Genomic DNA, 20152 nt, shown 5'->3' on the forward strand with positions numbered 1-20152 from the left:
TTTTTACTTTGCTTAGATTGTAAATGAATATTTGCTTGTTCTATTTGATCTGTGTTATGTTATTTGGTCATGCACACCAAGTGTTTGATGAAATGTCTATGAATGAATTAAGGTGCACACCAAGTGTTTGATGAAATGTCTATGAAAGAATTAAGGTGCATGATTCTACTCGATAGATCAAAGTAGACCTTGATGTGCTTACGAGGATGTGATAGTGTTATATTCATACATATATCCTCATCTTTAGACAATTCTAGTGATATTGAGTCATACAAGACCTCATTACTAGGTAATAAAGCTAAGCTCCTTTCCAGTATTTATTTGTTTATACTAACATAACCTTCCATGTATCATCTTACTGGTCATCATATTTGTCATGCTCTTACCAGTTTAACATATAATGGTTTCAAATCTTGTTCTAAAATATGCAGCAGACTCCAACTACTGCTCTTTCATATCTTGCCAAGCATGGTTGATCACCCATTTACCAACCATTCTCCTCAAATCTTCTACACTCAAATCTTCTACACACCCAAAAGTGTATGCATTGATCCATCCAATTTTATTACTCCACACTACGAATTCAATTCATTCAAATTCATCTAATTTTATTACTCCACCCAAAAGTGTATGTAACTATGCACGTAACTATCGATGTAATTATCCATGTAACTATGCATGAAACTACAGATTGATAGTTACCTGGGTAGTTACATACATGACGGGCACAAGAAGGTAACTATCAATGTAATTATCCATCCATGTAACTATCCATGTAAATATCCATCTATGTAACTATCCATGTAACTATTCTGTAACTATCCATCTATGTAACTATGCATGTAATTATGCATGTAACTATTTATGTAACTATGTAACTAGCAATGTAACTATGTATGTAATTATTCATCTATGTAACTATGCATGTAAGTATCAATGTAACTGTCTATGTAACTATTCATCTATATAACTATCCATCTATGTAACTATCCATGTAACTACAGATTGATAGTTACCTAGGTAGTTACATACATACACTTGTGTACCTGCCTATGTAACTATCCATGTAACTATGCATGCAACTATCAATGTAACTATCCATCCATGTAACTATCTTGTAACTATCCATCCATGTAACCATACATCTAATTATGCATGTAACTATCTATGTAACTATAACTATGTATGTAACTATCCATCTATGTAACTATCCATGTAATTATCAATGTAACTGTCTATGTAACTATTCATCTATGTAACTATCAATGTAACTATCCATTTAACTATCCATGTACCTATGCATGTAACTATCCATGTAACTACAGATTGATAGTTACCTGGGTAGTTACATACATGCTACACTTGTGTACTTGCCTATGTAACTATCCATGTAACTATCAATGTAATTATCCATATAACTATGCATGTAACTATTGATATAACTACAGATTGATAGTTGTCTAGGTAGTTACATGCATGCTACACTTGTGTACTTGCCTATGTAACGATCCATCTATGTAACTATCCATCTATGTAACTATCCATGTAACTATGCATGTAATTACCCATGTAACCATCAATATAACTATCCATGTAACTATCAATGTAACTATCCATGTAACTACAGATTGCTAGTTACCTAGGTAGTTACATTGCTAGTTACATGGATTTTAATAGATTTTTGTTCTAATATGCAGCGGGACGCTGCAATTATTATTATGTAAATGACTTGTGTATCTACATTAAGCTACTTATCTAACAATCAATGTGACTATTCATGTATCTATCTATGTAACTATGCATGTAACTATTCATGTAACTATGCATGTAACTATCCATTTATGTAACTATCCATGTAACTACCGACTGATAGTTACATGTGTAGCTTCATACATTCTACATAACAGGCTACACTTCTTCTTTTTTCTCACACAGAATATGGCAAAGTAAAGCAATCTGTATTAATTGTAAATCATCAAATTAAGAATACCTAGGAAAACAATTTAGTGTTAACACAACTCTTAGAACTCTGGCTTTCCACATTCATCGTTTAATCCAAAATTCATTACAAAATAGAGTAGAAAGGGAAATGGAACCATTATTGTCACCATGCTTCAGTGCATTTAACATTGATTTCAATATGACTTTATCACTACCTTCCCTCAATGCAAGATGCATAAGTATAAAACATTATGAAGTTGTTTGAGTGTTGAAAATGAAGAACCCAAAAACAGAAACATCAAGCTTAATAAATAGAGATATGTTCCATACAAATAATCTTTCATTTAACTGTTCAACAAAACCGCCAACTCTTTGCATCTCCTTAAACACTTGCTTAGTAGACTTTTCTCCTTCATTTTTCAGTTTTCTGCAGAATGACCTTCCCTCTTTTCGACGGCTATAACTTTCTCTACAAAATAGCTATCAACGATCCGCGAAATGTTCTGGAAACTATACTCTTCTAGCTTTCCGTTGATATAAGGCAAGTTTCTTAGGTCGCTCTGAGCTGCTCGCAATTTGACGTCGAATTTGACTGAAAATCTGGGCAGAATTTGGTATTTCTTAAGCTTTCATCTTTTATGTGCATCTCTTTGCAACGTGTAGCATCTCTTTCCTCACATTCATTGCTCAAGAACTTAAGAAGGTCAGCCCTCACTAGCACATCAAGGTCCACTGCGCTCTCATCGAGCAAAAACACCAAAATTCATTCACAGACATTTCCTCAAACACCTTGTGTGCATAACCAAATAACATAACACAAATTAAACATCCTAAACAAACATGCATTTACAATTTAATCAATAAAAGATTCATGACACAACATTCTTTTTCTAACATACCCAGAATACAATAAAACCCATGAATTCAAGCTTCTTTTTCTATTTCTAGTTTTAATCACATAAAAAAGAAAAAGCAATCAATTGATAAAGAAGAGAGAAACATATTAGCTTACCTTGTAAGCTGAAGACGATGATCGAAATTAATCCGAAAAGCCATGACATAAGAGATTTGTTGAAGGATGAAAGAAAAATCAAAGAGGATGAAATCGTCGATGACGACGGCGGAGAGCTCCGTCGTGTACTTCTAGATATGTTCTCTCTGAGCTCACTTTGGTAACGGCATCAATCTCTCGGTAAAGGAAGACGGGTTTGCCGGAGAGAGTGATTCGCCGGAGAGAGAGAAAGAGAAGAGAGAGAGAGAGTGTGTGAGGGAGATGAGTTGAGAGTGAGTGAGAGAGATTGATAATGGTTAATATGTTATTATTTTTGTCAGTGGCATGATATGTAATTTTTTTAAAATTTATGGGCAACGGTTTAAAGAATTTAAATGGGTGTATTGTTTTATCATCAAGGAACATTTGTGGTAAGTTTTATCATTCATTACTTCTAAATGTACCATTTTATCATTGGCCCAAAATAATATAATGAAAGTAATAACTCAAACCACAAAAAAGGATAAATATGCAAAGAAGTAAATAAATAGACGAAAAGGAACACAAAATATAATATGGTTCGGCAATGTGCTTATGTCCACAGGGCAACAACAACAAGAACTTCTACTATAAAATAATTGGTACAAGAGATACACAACTTCAACAACACCACTTGAAGGAAACCCTCTCTCTCGCACTTGTTTTGCTATAAACTACTACACTCTTAACTTAATTTGGAGTGGACACTCTTCATTCTCTACTTGAATGAAGATGATTAGAATGGATGAGATACTTGAGATGAGATGATGGGAATAAGTAAATGACTTTTCCTTATATAGACTTAAGAATGAACCCTCTAAATCACTCATTAGTGTTCTCCTATTTAATGGTGCTTCATGAGTCTTCTATAACTCATGACTTTATGCATTCACCATAAATCAAAAATCATCTATATACCTTGTGTAACTTAAGAGTTACTAACTCATGAAACCTTTCACCAACTCATGAACCTTTCACATTTCTTGTCATAAGTTATTGTGAATTATTGGTCTCGACATTTCAACACATCATGAAGAGTTTGATTTTGATTTTGATTTTTAAGGGTTCGATCAATTACTCACATGAAAAACAGTTCTAAGGGCCGGGGAGCTAGGTAGATAGTCTTCTATATTATCTCACTCCCGACAAAATAAAAATGAAAAAGAACCTAGCCGCTCAACAAACATGCATGCATGGAGCAAAACCCTTCACTTCATCCGCAAGGATTGCTGGTCTGAGCAGCTAGACAATTTGAAGACCAATCATACTATATAGGGTTGCAAGATAATTGGTTTCGTTGGCTTTCGTTCATGTCTCTTGATCCGTCTGCGGGAAAATGGAGACGTATCTCAAGAAGATTCCGAGGCCTCGGCTGAAAACAAGGCAGTACAAATACCAAATATGAATCTCCATTTCTCTTGTGGTGTTTTAAAAGGGCTTCAGAACTTGGAGATTGCCTCCGCTGGCTTTGGTGATACTTTGATTCCCACCTCCCTGCATTTTCATTTGTGTGGTTCGTATAAAACCCTGATGAAAGATTCACCAAGGAACAACAAAGAGCTAGAAAAATTAGGGTTCAATTCATCAGGGGTTATCAATCAAGACTTGTGATTTTTCTTTCTCTTGTGCATAAGGGATTTCACTAGATAGATTTCGGAATTTCTTTGTTACTTTCAAACTAAAAAGAGTATTTGCGAGAAATCTCCATCGAATTAGTGAACTGTTAGAAGCAGATACAATAGTGAGCTTTTGTTCACAAGATTATACCATAGAGTTCAGGGTGCTGCTATATAGGAGACTGTTAAGGAAATAAAAGTAATGCAAGGGTTTCTCCACCCTTCAAATTCTACTGTGGACAATGGTGAGTTTGATTTGGTACTTATTATCAGAAGGAAATGCATTCTTTGGTTGAGTTAAAGAGAATCTCGGTGTTCATATCATACTCTCTTTATCAATCACAGGTAAAGCTCCACTTCTATCTCAACCATACTAGCAGACCTATCTATATAACTGTCCCCAACTATGAGGAATATACAAATCGAAGATTCACAACTCTTATTTCGACCGTTGTATTTAAAATCACTACGACCTATTACCTTTAGGTTAATATCTGGGCCGAGCCGCCCCGGCCCAATAAAAACCCCACGATTCGCAGAATGCCTCACTTTTAACTACCAAAATCCTACTCCGCCTTTTGCTCGCCGTCTTCGATAATAATGGAGTCGTTGTCAGTCTTCAACACCACCGCCTCCTTCCCCCTCTTCTCTTCCTCACTCGACCACCCCAGGCCCCAACTCTCCCTCACTCCCTCCTCTTACAGGCCCATGCCGAAGCTCGACGTCGTCCACTGCGCCGCCGCCCAGGGCCAATCCTCCGCCGCCGCCGCCGCCGCCGCCGCCGCGAAGCCCAAGGAGGCCAAGCTTTGGGGCGGCCGCTTCGAGGAAGGCGTCACCGACGCCGTCGAGCGCTTCACTGAGTCCATCTCCTTCGACAAAGCCCTCTACAAGCATGACATCCTCGGCTCCAAGGCCCACGCCTCCATGCTCGCCAAACAGGTCCTTAAAACCTCACTTCTCTCTCTCTCTCAATTTTCTCAGTTTCTCTCAATTTTTAGGGTTTTGATTTTGGTTTGTGCTGTTAGGGATTGATGACTGCGGAGGATAGGGATAGCATCCACGAGGGGCTTACGGAGATTCAGAGGCGAATTGAGAGCGGCGAGTTTGAGTGGAGGACTGATAGGGAAGACGTGCATATGAACATTGAGGCGGCGCTGACGGATTTGATCGGCGAGGCGGCCAAGAAGCTGCATACGGCGAGGAGCCGGAACGATCAGGTCTTGACTGATTTTCGGCTGTGGTGTAGGGATGCAATTGAGGCGATTCTTGTGCAGATTAAGCATCTGCAGGTTTCGTTGGTCCAGTTGGCGCTGAAGAATGAGGGTTTGATTGTTCCGGGGTACACGCATTTGCAGAGGGCTCAGCCTGTTTTGCTTCAGCATTTGCTGTTGGCGTTTGTTGAGCAGGTTTGTCTCTCTATCTGCACAGCTATGCACAATGCATGTCCTTTACTTGTTTCTTTCGTGTAAGAATATGTATAGCTAAGTGTATATTTGATTCTTAGGTGGAAAGGTGTTATTAGAAGAAAGGAAGTGTATTTGTTAATTTATTGATGTAAGTAGTTTTGATTGTTTCCGGCGCTTTAGTTATTGTGTTGTTTTACAGTTATTATATGCATTGCAGTAATAGTGGGCTGTTTTTGTTCTTGAATGTGTGTTGCCATGTGATGCTTGGTTTTTAAAAGAAATTAAATGTGGGCATGCTTTTGTTATGTAGCTTGAACGTGATGCTGGTCGCTTACTAGATTGCAAAGAGAGGTTGAATTTTTGCCCTCTAGGTGCCTGTGCATTGGCTGGCACTGGACTTCCAATCGATCGTTTTATGACCTCTGATGCTTTAGGCTTCACTGCTCCTATGAGGAATAGGTTCATCACTTGTCATTACCCATTGTTTCGGGTCAAAGTTCTTGATATGGGATTCAATACGTACTTTTTATATTGTACTTATTATTAAATTTTTTCTTGATATCAGTATCGATGCAGTTTCAGACAGAGACTTTGTCTTGGAATTTCTTTCCGCGAATTCAATTACAGCCATTCATCTCTCCCGCCTTGGTGAGGAATGGGTATTGTGGGCTTCAGAAGAGTTTGGATTTATCACACCAAGTGATGCAGTTTCAACTGGAAGTAGCATTATGCCTCAGAAGAAAAACCCAGATCCAATGGAACTTGTTCGTGGAAAATCTGCTAGGGTAGTAGGAGATCTAGTTACGCTTCTCATGTTGTGCAAAGGACTTCCTCTTGCTTACAATCGTGATTTGCAGGTATATTGATCTCTATCATCATTCCATTTAGGGAAAAATCCAGTACGCCTCTTTAGTTGGTTTAAAGGATAACAAGTTCATCCATTTGCAATGATAGTTCATTTTGGGCTCTTCCACCCATGTTCTTACATCTGAAACTGTTCATGCATGTTGTATAATGTAATATTTCGTCCCACGAGATCACGAGTATGATCTAGTGATTTACAGAATTCTTTTTGTTTCTTTGATCTTGACAGGAAGATAAGGAGCCTGTTTTTGACAGTGTGAAGACAATTTTGGGGATGCTTGAAGTGTCTGCGGAGTTTGCACAGAACATTACCTTCAATAAGGAGAGAATACAAAAGGCTTTACCTGCTGGTCATCTTGATGCCACCACTCTTGCTGATTATCTTGTGAAGAAGGCAAGTTTTATTGATCAACCTTCTTTTTTACCTGCTAGATGAGTTTAAAATGTTATTAGTTTTGAACTCTAGTTATCAGTCAATATTATACGGGCATTCCGCTGTAGACTTTGTGACTATTACTAGTCTCTTGGTCACTGATTCAATGCCTGTCTATAGAGAATAGACAGAATGTCCTACTCATTATTCCCCTCTAATAATTGTTAATGAAGTTGCTTCTGATTCTTTATACAGGGCATACCTTTCAGAACTTCTCATGACATAGTTGGAAGGGCAGTAGCTGTTTGCGTCTCAAAAGGTTGCCAACTTAAAGAGTTAAATCTCGATGAGCTGAAAAGCATAAATCCGGTGTTTGACAAGGATGTATATGAGTTTCTTGGAGTAGAGAATGCAGTTAAAAAGTTCAGCTCATATGGTTCGACAGGGTCAGAATGTGTTGCCAGTCAACTTGATCACTGGGTTACTAAACTCGGACTCACCAAAGGGGCCTGACAAACGGATTGTGCTAGAGATATATAAATTGGAGTGCTAACAATATAAGCCACTACTAAAAAACTATCATTGAAGGTGGTTCGTAGAAGATCTAATCGTCTGGAATAGGTGAGTTGAGCCAGTATGAAAGATGAGATCACGTTTGTTAGGCCCCAGGATCGATTTGTTGTTGTTGTTTTTTTTTTTTTTTCCTTTTTCTTTTTCCGTTAGGACCAAATCGGTCCATGTATGAACCGCTTCTCTTTAGATGAATTTATATTTTCATTTCCGCATCCGGTTTACTTTTAGCTGGAGTGGAAATAACCTTCATTGATATAAATATGTACTAGGTCAAGCTAGAAAAGTCGGAAGACAACTCATTACTCATCACATCCTAAACAAAAAAAAAATGCCTAATCCTAGCAAGACTTTCATTGGACCTTCTTTGCCCCTCTTGTCGCCTAGACACCGTATGGTGTGCGTCTCACTGAATATAGCAGGTGCCTCCAATGGAAGGCCACACCAGTTTAGATATTACTCGTACACCAAAGAAAAACAGAATCTTCCTTTCAAAAAGAAAAACTGAATCTTGTGCAGCAAACAACCTGCCATTGTTAACTGTTGTAAAAGGAATACACAAACAATCAATCCCATTATACAGCGGAGACCCTTTATAAAACCATCGCTGCTCCTTCCCCAAGAACAGTGTTTTTTTTTTTTCTTTTTTTTTTTCTTTTTTTCCGACAAGAGAACTCTGTTTCTTTTAAATCCCTCTAGCTGATGTTATCTCTGCACAAGACAGTTGTCGGAACTCTATTTGTCTCAACCGTAGAACTGGGCCTTGTGTACATCAGGCATTTACCTTACACAAATCAATCATGAAAAGAACTACAACTATGGAGCAGGTTTGTGCAGCTAAACCTCTTGATCCGGAAGCTATATCTAGTATTCTTGGTTTCATTTCACAAGAATTACTAACAAAGGTGGTGCGTATACTAGAATCATGTCATGGATTTCCAACGAAACAATTTACTTCCCAGAATTCCCCGAAGATAGAGGCCGAATAGTCTTGAATCTCCCACCTGTCAACAATGTGGTTTGAAAAGCTGTGCTCAGTAGAGGCAGGGAACCCGACATGCATCAGCTAACTCCTAATTGCTTGGACAGGTCAATCGACAGAACAAGAATGCGAGTTGGAGTTAGTTGACAGTTATTCTAAATATAGGAAGATGTATTTGATAGGAAATCATATTCACAATCAAACAAATATCAATAATTCCATTTACAGGGATACTGGATTTAGGCCAGTACATACCAGGTTGGAAAACCCATAATATGTGTCTGAGTTTGCACTTAAGTGAAGATGAACTGAAACCATAGCAACAACCAGTTGTAGCCTTGCAATGCTATATTGACTTGTTTGATAAGCACAAAAGCCAGCCAACGAATCATGCATATGGCAGCAGTTGTGGATTTGAGTCCCGCAAGTACCAAAATTTCCGAGTATCATAGAGACTAGAGGCTTGATAGCTTAGTAAAGACGAAGGCTAGCTCTGTATTTCCAGCAGGAATGTAAAAATGGAGCACCTCAATTGCACGAACATTGCCATCATAGCAGGCAATTGGTAAAGATCATCTTTCAGGGATAGATCTTCAAGAATATTCTTGAAAACTTAAGATGCTCGAGGTATGAACAGAGAGTTGATTTTCATCCATCCAATTCCATATTCACCTCAGAAATCTCTCCTGATGTTCCAGGCCTACGATGGGACTTGGATCTTACCTGATGGGCAATGATCAACCTAGTCAGAAACTATTTCAGAATGCAATTAAACCAGCTTCAAATGTATTCCTTCAAACATGCATCAAATTTATACATAAGACTAAGAGATCTGAGGTTAAAATGGCAAGACATAAATTCTAGCTGATAAGTAAAACAAAACATAAAATTACACAAGAAAATCAATCACAAATTCAACATACATTTTGTAATGGTTTTTAGTTGAAAACTACTGAATTTCCTGATTGTCATCAAGGAAACGAGAATCTCATTACTCTTAATCTGCATGACTGCATGTCCACTGAAACACACAAATGTTCTTAAATATGCCAATATACACCAGACTAAACTTACAGCATCAAATCATGCTCTGAACTTTTGATCCCATTTTCTCTCATGTTACCATCTACTACTTCTCTGGCAATACCATGTTGTAGAACTTTAAAGCATATCTCTAAAAATCCCTAGACGATTAACATCTTGTCTACACCTCCAATGCATAGCTATCTTACAATAACGCAATCAACGTATTCATACATTTATCAAAAGAGTAATTTTTAATATCTTAATCATTTAGTGAACAAACTAAACTATACATTTTGAACCAAAAAAAAAAAAGAAGAACAAAGAAGCTCATATATAGCATTTACAATTTTACATAGATGGTTCAGATCAGTACAAGAAGCAAATAATTGAGAACCATTTTAATTTTTTTAATTTTTTATGCGTGTTTTGATTTACCTCTTCACAATCAAACCATATGCTGGGGACATGGTATATTTTACTCCAATCTTCACCTTCCACCTTGTGGCACCATTCTTTCAGTTCAGGGCAATCTATTACTATGAAAGACTCAAGTGAAGTTGGTAGTCCATCAGAAGGTAAGGACAGAAGCTTTGGACAACGCCTGAACTCCAAATGCTTGAGGGATTTCAGCCAAGAAAGTGATGGAAGACTGTCAAGTTCGGGGCAAGAGTCCATTGTGAGTTTAAGTAGGGATGGAAAGTCACCTGTCTTTACTTCCTTCCACTCTTTCAAATTGAACATGATGTCAACTTCTAATATCTCAAGTTTTGGAAATGCATGGAATGCTTGATCAACTAGTCCACCTCCATAAAACTGATGGTTGATTTCTTTCACCTCATTCATCTCTATAATAGAAAGAGATTTGAGCATTTGTAACTGGCCAATAGACGGGAGAAGTTGACAATTAATACATCTGTATAGAGTAAGAACAACAAGTGCAGAAAGAGATGGATGGCTTATCCAAGTTGGAAGTGTTGACCCGGCATAGTGTTGTATCTGTAACTCTTTAAGACCAGCATGGGGTTGAAGACAATCAAGGATTTTCTGTTGCTCCTCTATTTTCTCTATGAACACATTACTCCAACGAAGCTCTAGCCTTTGGAGGTATTGCTTATTAATCAAAGCAGCTTCCTTAGCCTCATCCTTATCTGACACATTTTCAAGCCTTGAAATGCGAAGTACTCCCCTAAGATTATTCAAATTCTGAAGCTCTCCAATCCGACACCCCTCCTCTCGACCAACTAGAAATGCTGACAAAGTCAGAAGGTTAGTTAAGTTTCCTAAAAATGGGGGCATGGCACGTAATTGCCGAATGATATCCAATTCCATATGTCGTAGATTGATCAGCTTCTTCATGCCTTTTGGCAACTGAAGGAAGTGCACACAGCCTCTTAGTTTTATAGTCTGCAAATGGCGAAGAGAATCTATTGACTCTGGCAACTGCGTAACGCGAGTATTGGAGAGATCCAAATATCGTAATGATTTCATATTTCGAATGGAACTTGGCACCTCCGAAATAAGTGTTCGACTCAAATTCAGTGTTCTCAAATCCTTTAAGTTCAAAAACAGATCACGAGGAATATGTTTGATGGAAGACTCATGGCCAGAGAGGAGTAGGAGCGTGCGCAGATGCTTAAAATTTTTGAGAATTCCAAAAGTCATCTGATCAATGTCCTTACAATTCAAAGACAAATGCTGTGTCAATTCCAAGTCTCCATCCAAACTACCAGCCACAGCAGCGAAATAATCCACCGGAGCAGTTGTGTTTATCAACTCTGAAAGCTTGATAGGATTCACCTTGAACAACAATTTTCCAGGGTTATACGAGGGTACCGAACACACTGAATCAAAATCCACACTGAAATCACATCTAGAGGGCACAAGAAAGCCTATCTTTTCTAAGGAATTGAAATAAGCACAACCAATGTCCTCCGTTGTCTTTCTTTGGCTCTCGTCAATAAAGCCTTCAGCCATCCACATTTGAACCAACTCATCTCTTCTAAACTCATAATCTGATGGGAAGAGAGAGAAATACATAGATAACCCCTTTAACTCGTCCGGTAAACCGTCGGGTTCTTTATCTGCATAAATAACTCTTCCTGCAAAAAATCAAGTTCATTGGAAATGTAGTACACATGTAAAATCGGAGAACAATACAAATTCAACAACTTTCGATCAAACCCACATTTTTAGATTAGTACATTTCTTCAAGTTACTTAAATTTTAAGAGTATTAACCTTGCTTATCTATTTTTCACAATTTGTTTTAGACGTAAGAGTAAGCTTTTAGTAGATCGGAAGTTGATAAACAAATGAAACAAGTTTGATACCTTGCTCGTTATCCATGTCGTCGTCCAACGTGATGGTACTAGCAGATGTAGCTGACCTAGTGGCCAAATGCTTCTGATCCGGTAAAGGAAGGCTCTTTCCGGTGGAGCTGAGTGTGCGAGGCGGAGAGCGCGACGGGCCGGTGAGGCTCTGGACCAAGGACCTAAATTCGCTCGTTTCAACGGTGTACACAGCGGTACGGGCCCTTCGCTTCTTCACTTTGACGGAGTCTTTGTTGAGTTTGAGAGTAGAAGAGCGCCAGCGATGGGAACGGTCATCCTTTTCCGGCGGCGAATCCATCGCGTTTTGGGGAGGAAGACCAGACAAACTCTTCAGTTAAAAAAGGAAAATAATGAACGAGGGATGTTAGAAGATAAAAGAGCTCTGTTCACGTCTTCTGGTGGAATAGTCTCACTTGGTCAGTGAGGGAAAAAAGTCCGGACCGTATCTAACCTTTTAACGAAGTAAAGGTTTGGTATCCCACCTTTTAAAACTTCAAAACGTATCCCACATTTTGACCCCGACATAAGATCCATCTGGGGCTAACGGGGGATGTTAGCTCCGTTACAGAGCTTGCCAGGTGACATCTTTTGCAGGGTATTTTCGTCTGTTCAGTCTCTCCCTCCAATTTATACAATAGTTGGCGCCATGACCCTTTAATGGGGTAGTTCGGTTTGAATCTGTTCTTAACAGGCGACAATACAGCTACTCTGCGCATATTAGCTCTATTTTGTCTGCTCCTTCACAATGCAGAAGTTGAAACTAACAAAGCAAACAATTCCTGGAGCAAAATGAAATCAACAACCATCAAGTATTTCATATTGTAGCAAAGCATGTCGAGTTCCTCACCTAGTAATACTTCAGAAGCAAGTAGAAGCACAAAACAATAGTAATAGTTCCTCACTCTTCTTACACTTCTTCAATTTCTTCACCATCTCCAAATCCCACGAATTACTCTTCATCAAACCAAACCAGCAACTCACAAATCTACGAATCAAGAGATAAAACTTGTCTAACCTCAACATGTCGATGCCGGACCATTCGCAGCGCATGGTGAGTAGAAACGCCGAGAAGTACTCGACGGCGAGAGGGAGGTGGAGGCTGTGGAGGAGAGAGGAGAGGCGATCGATGAGCTGGGCCTGGGCGGGGGCCTTGTCGGCGTGCCACATGCAGTAGAAGAGGCCTTTCTAGAGCTTCCTCATGTCGTCGTCGGAGAGGTTGAGCTGGGTGGGGAGCCAGGTCTTGAGGAGAACCCTGAGGGCGCAGCCGCGGCTGCCTTGGTTGCACGACGCGAGCTGCTTTATGAGAGCTGGGCCGGATTCCAATGCCATTTCGGCGTCTATTTTGGCTGCGTGTATTTCCTATTGTTTTGTGCTTCTACTTGCTTCTGAAGTATTACTAGGTGAGGAACTCGACATGCTTTGCTGCAATATGAAATACTTGATGGTTTTTTATTTCATTTTGCTCCAGGAATTGTTTGCTTTGTTAGTTTCAACTTCTGCATTGTGAAGGAGCAGACAAAATAGAGCTAATATGCTTGAAGTAGCTGCATTGTCGCCTGTTAAGAACATATTCAAACCGATCTACCCCATTAAAGGGTCATGGCGCCAACTATGGTATAAATTGGCAGGAAAGACTGAACAGACGAAAATACCCTGCAAAAGATGCCACCTGGCAAGCTCTGTAACGGAGCCAACATCCCCCGTTAGCCCCAAATACCGTTCTTATGTCTGGGTCAAAAAGTGGGATACCGTTTTAAAGTTTTTGAAATGTGGGATACCAAAGCTTTGTTTCGTTAAAAGGTCAGATACGGTTTGGACTTTTTTCCCGGTCAGTAAAGAACCATGTTTGGTTCATGACTTTGTGTCCGAAAATGCAATTAAGATGTTTCGGAATTGTTATAGGATAATTAGAATATTATTGTTTCTGTAAAGTAGATATTTACTCAGTCAGATGTTTATCTAGTTAGTTGTTGACTTAGTCAGTATTGTTATGGTTTGTGGTGGCATGTACCACAGAATAAGGAGAGATTCATGTAATCTTGTAATCTGTAATCTCCTATAAAAGGAGCTCACTCATTCTGATGAAATATACAGTTTTTCCTAAAACACGTTATCAGCCCGAGTGAGCCAAATCCATATTTGAGAAGCATGTGAAAAGTATAGGATTGTCGGAGAACTTGAATGTCTCATTGACAGTGGAACCACACACACTATGCTTCACCATAGACAACTCTTTATCGACTTTATGCCTTGTCGAGTATCTTTAACCACAATGATGGGAGGATCTACGAAATTGATCCAAGGGCGTGGTAAAGCCCAATTTATGTTGCCAAATGGCACTATCCTCACCATCAAGGACGCTTTCTATGCTCGTAGGGCCCCAAGAACCCTTTTGAGTAGTAGAGACATCCGAGCCAATGGACTCCATACGCATTGTGAATGATTCCTCCATACGCATTGTGAGAATGGAATTGAATACTTATGTATTACCTCTAATGATTCTGGAAGAAACCGAGTATTAGAGAAACTAATATGTCAGCCAAATGGGCTATGTATAACAACCATTCGAGTTGTTGAATCTAACCATGTCATGAGAAATGACTTATGGGATTCAGACACATATAGGCTTCGGCACAACAGACTGGGACATCCAGGTCGTGATATGATGATCCGTATTTTGAAAAACTCAAACGGACATCCCTTCTTCAGAGCGAAAGGAAGCAAGAATCGTCAGTTAGATGTTGATGCCGCTACAAACCCCCAGCGGAAAAGAACTAACACTAACAATGGCGCTTTAGTTCCATATCATGCTTCTCAAGTCAATGATGACTTTGAGCTTGAACCAACATCCTCATTGGTCATATCAGATGCTCATTGTTCATTCTGCAAAGCCTGTTCTTTAGCCAAAGTGGGATCGAGACCGTCCTATGCTAAAGACACTAAAGAGAACATTCCATTCTTACAACGTATCCAAGGTGATATTTGTGGACCTATCCACCCATCATGCGGGCCATTCAGATATTTCATGGTACTGGTGGATGCTTCGACACGATGGTCACATGTCGCACTTTTGTCCACAAGAAATGCTGCATATTCTAAACTCCTAGCACAAATTATTTGCTTGAGGGCTCACCACCCAGATCATGCTGGGGAGTTTACATCGCAAATATTTGATGATTATTGCATGTCCATTGGGATTGATGTTGAGCATTCAGTTCCCCATGTACATACCCAAAACGGTCTCGCAGAAGCCGTCATTAAAAGACTTCAAATGGTTGGACGAGCTTTGGTCATGCGCACCAATCTCCCTACTTCTGCTTGGGCTTATGTGATATTACATGCAGCCATGCTTATTCATTTCAGACTTGCTACTAGACAACCATTTTCTGCGTACCAGTTGGTTACTGGATATGAGCCGAATATTTCACATCTACGCATTTTTGGTTGTGCAGTTTATGTGCCCATCGTGCTACCATTACGCGAAAAAATGGGTCCTCAGAGACGAATAGGTGTATATGTTGGATATGTGTCACCAACTATAATCCGCTATATAGAACCCTTGACAGGCGATCTCTTTACCGTACGATTTGCGGATTGTCACTTTGATGAGACAACCTTCCCGTCATTAGGGCGAGGAAGGAATAACAATGTTTCACAAAAACGATAGGAATTGTCGTGGTCTGTTCCCACTCTGTCTCATCTTGATCCCCGCTCTACACTAGCAGATAGTGAAGTTTAGAGAATTATGGAGCTTGGAAACGTAGTAGATTCGATGCCTGATGCGTTTATTGACCTTGCCAAAGTGACGAGATCTCATATACCTGCTGCAAATGTGCCTGCAAAGATAGACATCCCACAAGGAGGATGTGAGGCCGTTGCTCCCAATATAGGAGGCGGTACCACCACCACACTTGGTGGACGTATGGTGGCTGAGGTTGCGGCTCCCCAAAGGAAAAGGGAGAGACCTACAGGTTCGATGGATACTCGCCCTAGGAAGAGGGGGAGTTTGGCACAACTTAATCCATTGATCATCAACACTCAAAATCCAACTCATGAAATTATTCCTGACTATAGTTATGTCCGTGAGAAAACCAATTTGGAGGAAATTCCAATGGTTGATCCAAGTACAGCGAATAAATAGATCTCAATGAATTATGCTAGCGTACATGAGATACTGGATAGAGAATCTATGATCCTTGACGATGCATTTGCATTCTCAGTTTAACAGGAAATCATAGAACATGATGATATCGAACCTCACTTTGTTGAAGAATGTCAACAAAGAGCAGATTGGCCCAAATGGAAAGAAGCAATCCAGGTTGAATTAGATTCACTAACAAAGAGACAGGTATTTGGCCCGGTAGTGCTAACCCCGCCAAATGTAAAGCCTGTGGGACATAAATGGGTCTTTGTTAGAAAGCGAAATGAGAAGAATGAGGTAATAAGATATAAAGCCCGCCTTGTGGCGCAAGGTTTCTCACAACGCCCTGGAATTGACTACGAGGAGACATACTCTCCCGTAATGGACGTTATAACTTTCCGCTACCTTGTCAGTTTGGTAGTTTCTGAAAAACTTGACATGCAGCTTATGGATGTGGTTACTGTATATCTCTATGGGGATCTGGATTCAAAGATATATATGAAAGTTCCTAATGGACTTCTATTACCCAAATCAAGTAGCTCTAAACCACAGAGCGCGTTCTCAATAAGGTTGAGACGTTCACTATATAGATTGAAGCAATCCGGACGTATGTGGTATAATCGTCTAAGTGAATACTTGATTGGGAAGGGATATGTGAATAATGAACTATGCCCATGCGTGTTTATTAAGAAAACAAGTTTTGGATTTGCAATTGTCGCTGTCTATGTTGATGACATGAACATTATTGGGACTCTTGATGAGTTAAAGGACACTGCAAAGTATTTGAAATCCGAATTCAAGATGAAAGATCTTGGGAAGACACGGTTTTGCCTAGGACTAGAGCTAGAGCACCGTAGTAGTGGAATATTAGTCTACCAGTCAGCTTATGTCCACAAAATGTTGAGAAGATTTAACATGGACAAAGTACATTCTGTTAGCACTCCCATGATCGTCCGCAGCCTAGATCCAAACAAGGATCCATTTTGTCCAAATGATGAGAACGAAGAAGTCTTGGGGGCTGAAGTGCCTTACCTAAGTGCAGTAGGTGCGTTACTGTATTTAGCTCAATGCACAAGACCGGACATCTCATTTGATGTAAACTTGTTAGCTAGATTTAGCTCAGTGCCCACGCAACGCCATTGGACTGGCATAAAGACAATCTTCCGGTACTTAAAGGGTACGATAGATATGGGCTTGTTCTATCCCTACAGAGAGGCAAGAAGAAAGGCTTTCATTGCAGGAAGCAAGGACTCCACCAATAAGGGTGCCGCCACTTGTTCCTTCACCCTCTACACCAACAATCCATGTGATGTGTTGGTTGGTTTTGCTGATGCTGGGTATCTTTCTAACCCGCACAAAGGTCGTTCCCAGACCGGTTATATCTTTACCATGGGTCACCGCGATATCTTGGAGGTCTACAAAACAGACTCTCGTTGCTACATCTACGAATCGTACTAAGATTATTGCTCTACATGAAGCTGTTAAGGAATGCATATGGTTAAGAGCCATAATTGCACATATTTGAAGATCAAGTGGTCTAGAATCAACCACAGATGAACCTACATGCATTTATGAGGATAATACTGCATGCATTGAGCAGATGAAGCTAGGTTACATCAAAGGTGACAACACCAAGCATATATCGCCCAAATTTTTCTATAATTAGCAACAACAACAGTTTCTCAAGATCCAAGTGAACCAAATTCGATCTGAGAACAATGTGGCAGACTTATTTACTAAGTCACTAGCCAAATCCACATTTGAGAAACATGTGAAAAGTATAGGATTGCTCAGCTTATCTAAGCTAACCTGATTGCTGGAATCAGGGGGGAGATGTAGACTTCAGGGGGAGTATGACATACACATGAAAGTTTCTAAATGTGAAGGACACGTTGTACTCTTTTTTTTCCTTGACCAAGGTTGTTTTTATCCCAAAGGGTTTTTATTACTTAGTAAGGTTTTTAAGGAGGCAACATAAATAAGTGTCATATTATCGTCTACGACGATCTACGCTCTTTTACTTGTTCGAGATCACTTTTTTTTCTCTCTTGCCATGGTTTTAACTTGACAAGGATTCTAAGGAGGTATTACAGAAGCATCAAGAAAGCAACATCTACTATATACGGAACAAAGGGGAGTGTTATAGGATAATTAGAATATTATTGTTCCTGTAAAGTAGATATTTACTCAGTTAGATGTTTATCTAGTTAGTTGTTGACTTAGTCAGTATTGTTATGGTTTGTGGTGGTATGTACCACAGAATAAGGAGAGATTCATGTAATCTTGTTATCTGTAATTTCCTATAAAATGAGTTCACTCATTCTGATGAAATATACAGTTTTTCCTAAAACAGGAATGTCTTTTCTGACACGTTTAAGGAATGAAATTAAGATGTTTCGAAATGATTACAGGATAAGAGAAATGTTGTTTTTACTTGCTCATGGCGGATTGGGAATTGTTGTAGATCCCACCTCCAAATCTGAAATTGATTTCTTGATAACCTGGATTTGTAAGGTGGGTTTAAGAATGGTTTCAACCGAAATCAATTTTTATGTCGATAATACCCTCTATTAATTTTCATATTGCTAAATATTGTGGAACTTGTTTAAGATGAGGGATATTAATTAGAAGGAAAAAAGAGTTATAGCTCCGTTCACATTTCTTCCCGTGGAATAGTCTCACTTTGGTACGACAATGGTTGTTAAGGGAAGTGAAATTTACACTTCTCATTTTACACTTATTTTACGATCCACACTTACTTTTTCTGATATTGTTAAAGTTTCACGAAAAACAACATATTGTATAAAAGAAAGGGTAGTTCATGGATCCTAAACGCGGATTGTTTCGCACAATCCAGCATTAGAGAATACTACATAGGGAGAATGGTGGTTGTCTGGTTGATGGAATTCGAAGTTCTTGAGGCCGACAGTGTTTCAGATATCCAGTTGTTTTGTGCTACTACTCTTTCTCAACAATAAGTTCTTTTTTGTTTTGTTTTGGAAGGTTTATGATACTATGTTTAATACTGGAGTTATACGATGCTTTAAAATAATATTTCACACCCTTGGATTTACATCCAACGGTGATTGATCTTGATTTTCTTGGTCACTAGGTGACCATGTAAATATTATTGTGATCCTGTGTTTATGATACTATGTTTAATACTGGAGTTATACGATGCTTTAAAATAATATTTCACACCCTTGGATTTACATCCAACGGTGATTGATCTTGATTTTCCTGATCACTAAGTGACCATGTAAACATTACTGTGATCCTGTGTTGGGCCTCCGAACCATCACTTTTGAGGGTTTTGGTCACCCACTCATCTTATATCAATATGTGAATGCATGCTTTGGCGGTAACTAATGCTTGAACGTTAAGGAAGGAACTTGATCGATTGAAAGTGTTTCAATGTATCCAAGCAGCGTATAAGTTAGTTAGTACGCGCTTTTGTTTTCTACCTTTCAAGTTTGAATTGAGGATGAACCACTTTGGCTATGTACTAATTTCTTATGTAAAAAAACTAAAAAACTAAAATTAACATTGATGGATTAAATTCAGTTTACCCCCTCAAACTTTGGTGCTAAAATTAGTTTGATACTCAAATTTTTTTTTTTTAATTCATGTTGGTCCCTAAACTTCTAATTCTCATCAACATGGTCTAAATTTTGAAATCAATTTCAACCATGTCATATGCTGACTTGTTTACGACATGTGGGCCTATATTTAAATGAAATGTTCAAACTACTCATTGACTTTTACCAAAAAAAAAACTACTCATTGACTAAATAAATTTTTTGGTAAAAACTTGAATGGTTTGGCTGTATAAGGATTCGAACCTCTCTCACCTCATTAAAATATGACGCATCTT

General features: G+C 39.0%; 2 protein-coding genes across 2 annotated transcripts; one reads left to right on the top strand and one right to left on the bottom strand.

Moving 5' to 3' along the window:
* Nucleotides 1–5187: 5187 nt before the first annotated feature.
* On the top strand, nt 5188–7949 carry LOC101312971 (argininosuccinate lyase-like). Its single transcript, XM_004288802.1, has 6 exons — nt 5188–5526; nt 5613–5993; nt 6304–6452; nt 6559–6850; nt 7087–7251; nt 7486–7949. The coding sequence occupies exons 1-6, from the start codon at nt 5188–5190 to the stop codon at nt 7741–7743; spliced, it is 1584 nt and encodes a 527-aa protein (XP_004288850.1). The 3' UTR covers nt 7744–7949.
* A 505-nt stretch (nt 7950–8454) lies between these two features.
* On the bottom strand, nt 8455–12435 carry LOC101313257 (putative disease resistance RPP13-like protein 1-like). Its single transcript, XM_004288803.1, has 3 exons — nt 12138–12435; nt 10244–11907; nt 8455–9505 (listed from the first exon to the last, which is right to left on the bottom strand). The coding sequence occupies exons 1-3, from the start codon at nt 12433–12435 to the stop codon at nt 9431–9433; spliced, it is 2037 nt and encodes a 678-aa protein (XP_004288851.1). The 3' UTR covers nt 8455–9430.
* Nucleotides 12436–20152: the final 7717 nt, after the last annotated feature.

This window comes from Fragaria vesca, linkage group LG1 (genome assembly GCF_000184155.1).
Source record: "Fragaria vesca subsp. vesca linkage group LG1, FraVesHawaii_1.0, whole genome shotgun sequence".
Classification (NCBI taxonomy): domain Eukaryota; kingdom Viridiplantae; phylum Streptophyta; class Magnoliopsida; order Rosales; family Rosaceae; genus Fragaria; species Fragaria vesca.

Bases quoted from the DNA above. Each gene is read 5' to 3' on its own strand.
- LOC101312971 (XM_004288802.1), top strand. From the start codon at position 5,188: ATGGAGTCGTTGTCAGTCTTCAACACCACCGCCTCCTTCCCCCTCTTC. The intron at 5,527-5,612 runs GTCCTTAAAACC...TTGTGCTGTTAG, and splicing joins CCTCCATGCTCGCCAAACAG to GGATTGATGACTGCGGAGGA. The intron at 7,252-7,485 runs GCAAGTTTTATT...TTCTTTATACAG, and splicing joins CTGATTATCTTGTGAAGAAG to GGCATACCTTTCAGAACTTC.
- LOC101313257 (XM_004288803.1), bottom strand. From the start codon at position 12,435: ATGGATTCGCCGCCGGAAAAGGATGACCGTTCCCATCGCTGGCGCTCT. The intron at 11,908-12,137 runs GTATCAAACTTG...GATTTTTTGCAG, and splicing joins CGACATGGATAACGAGCAAG to GAAGAGTTATTTATGCAGAT. The intron at 9,506-10,243 runs GTAAATCAAAAC...ATTGCCCATCAG, and splicing joins TATGGTTTGATTGTGAAGAG to GTAAGATCCAAGTCCCATCG.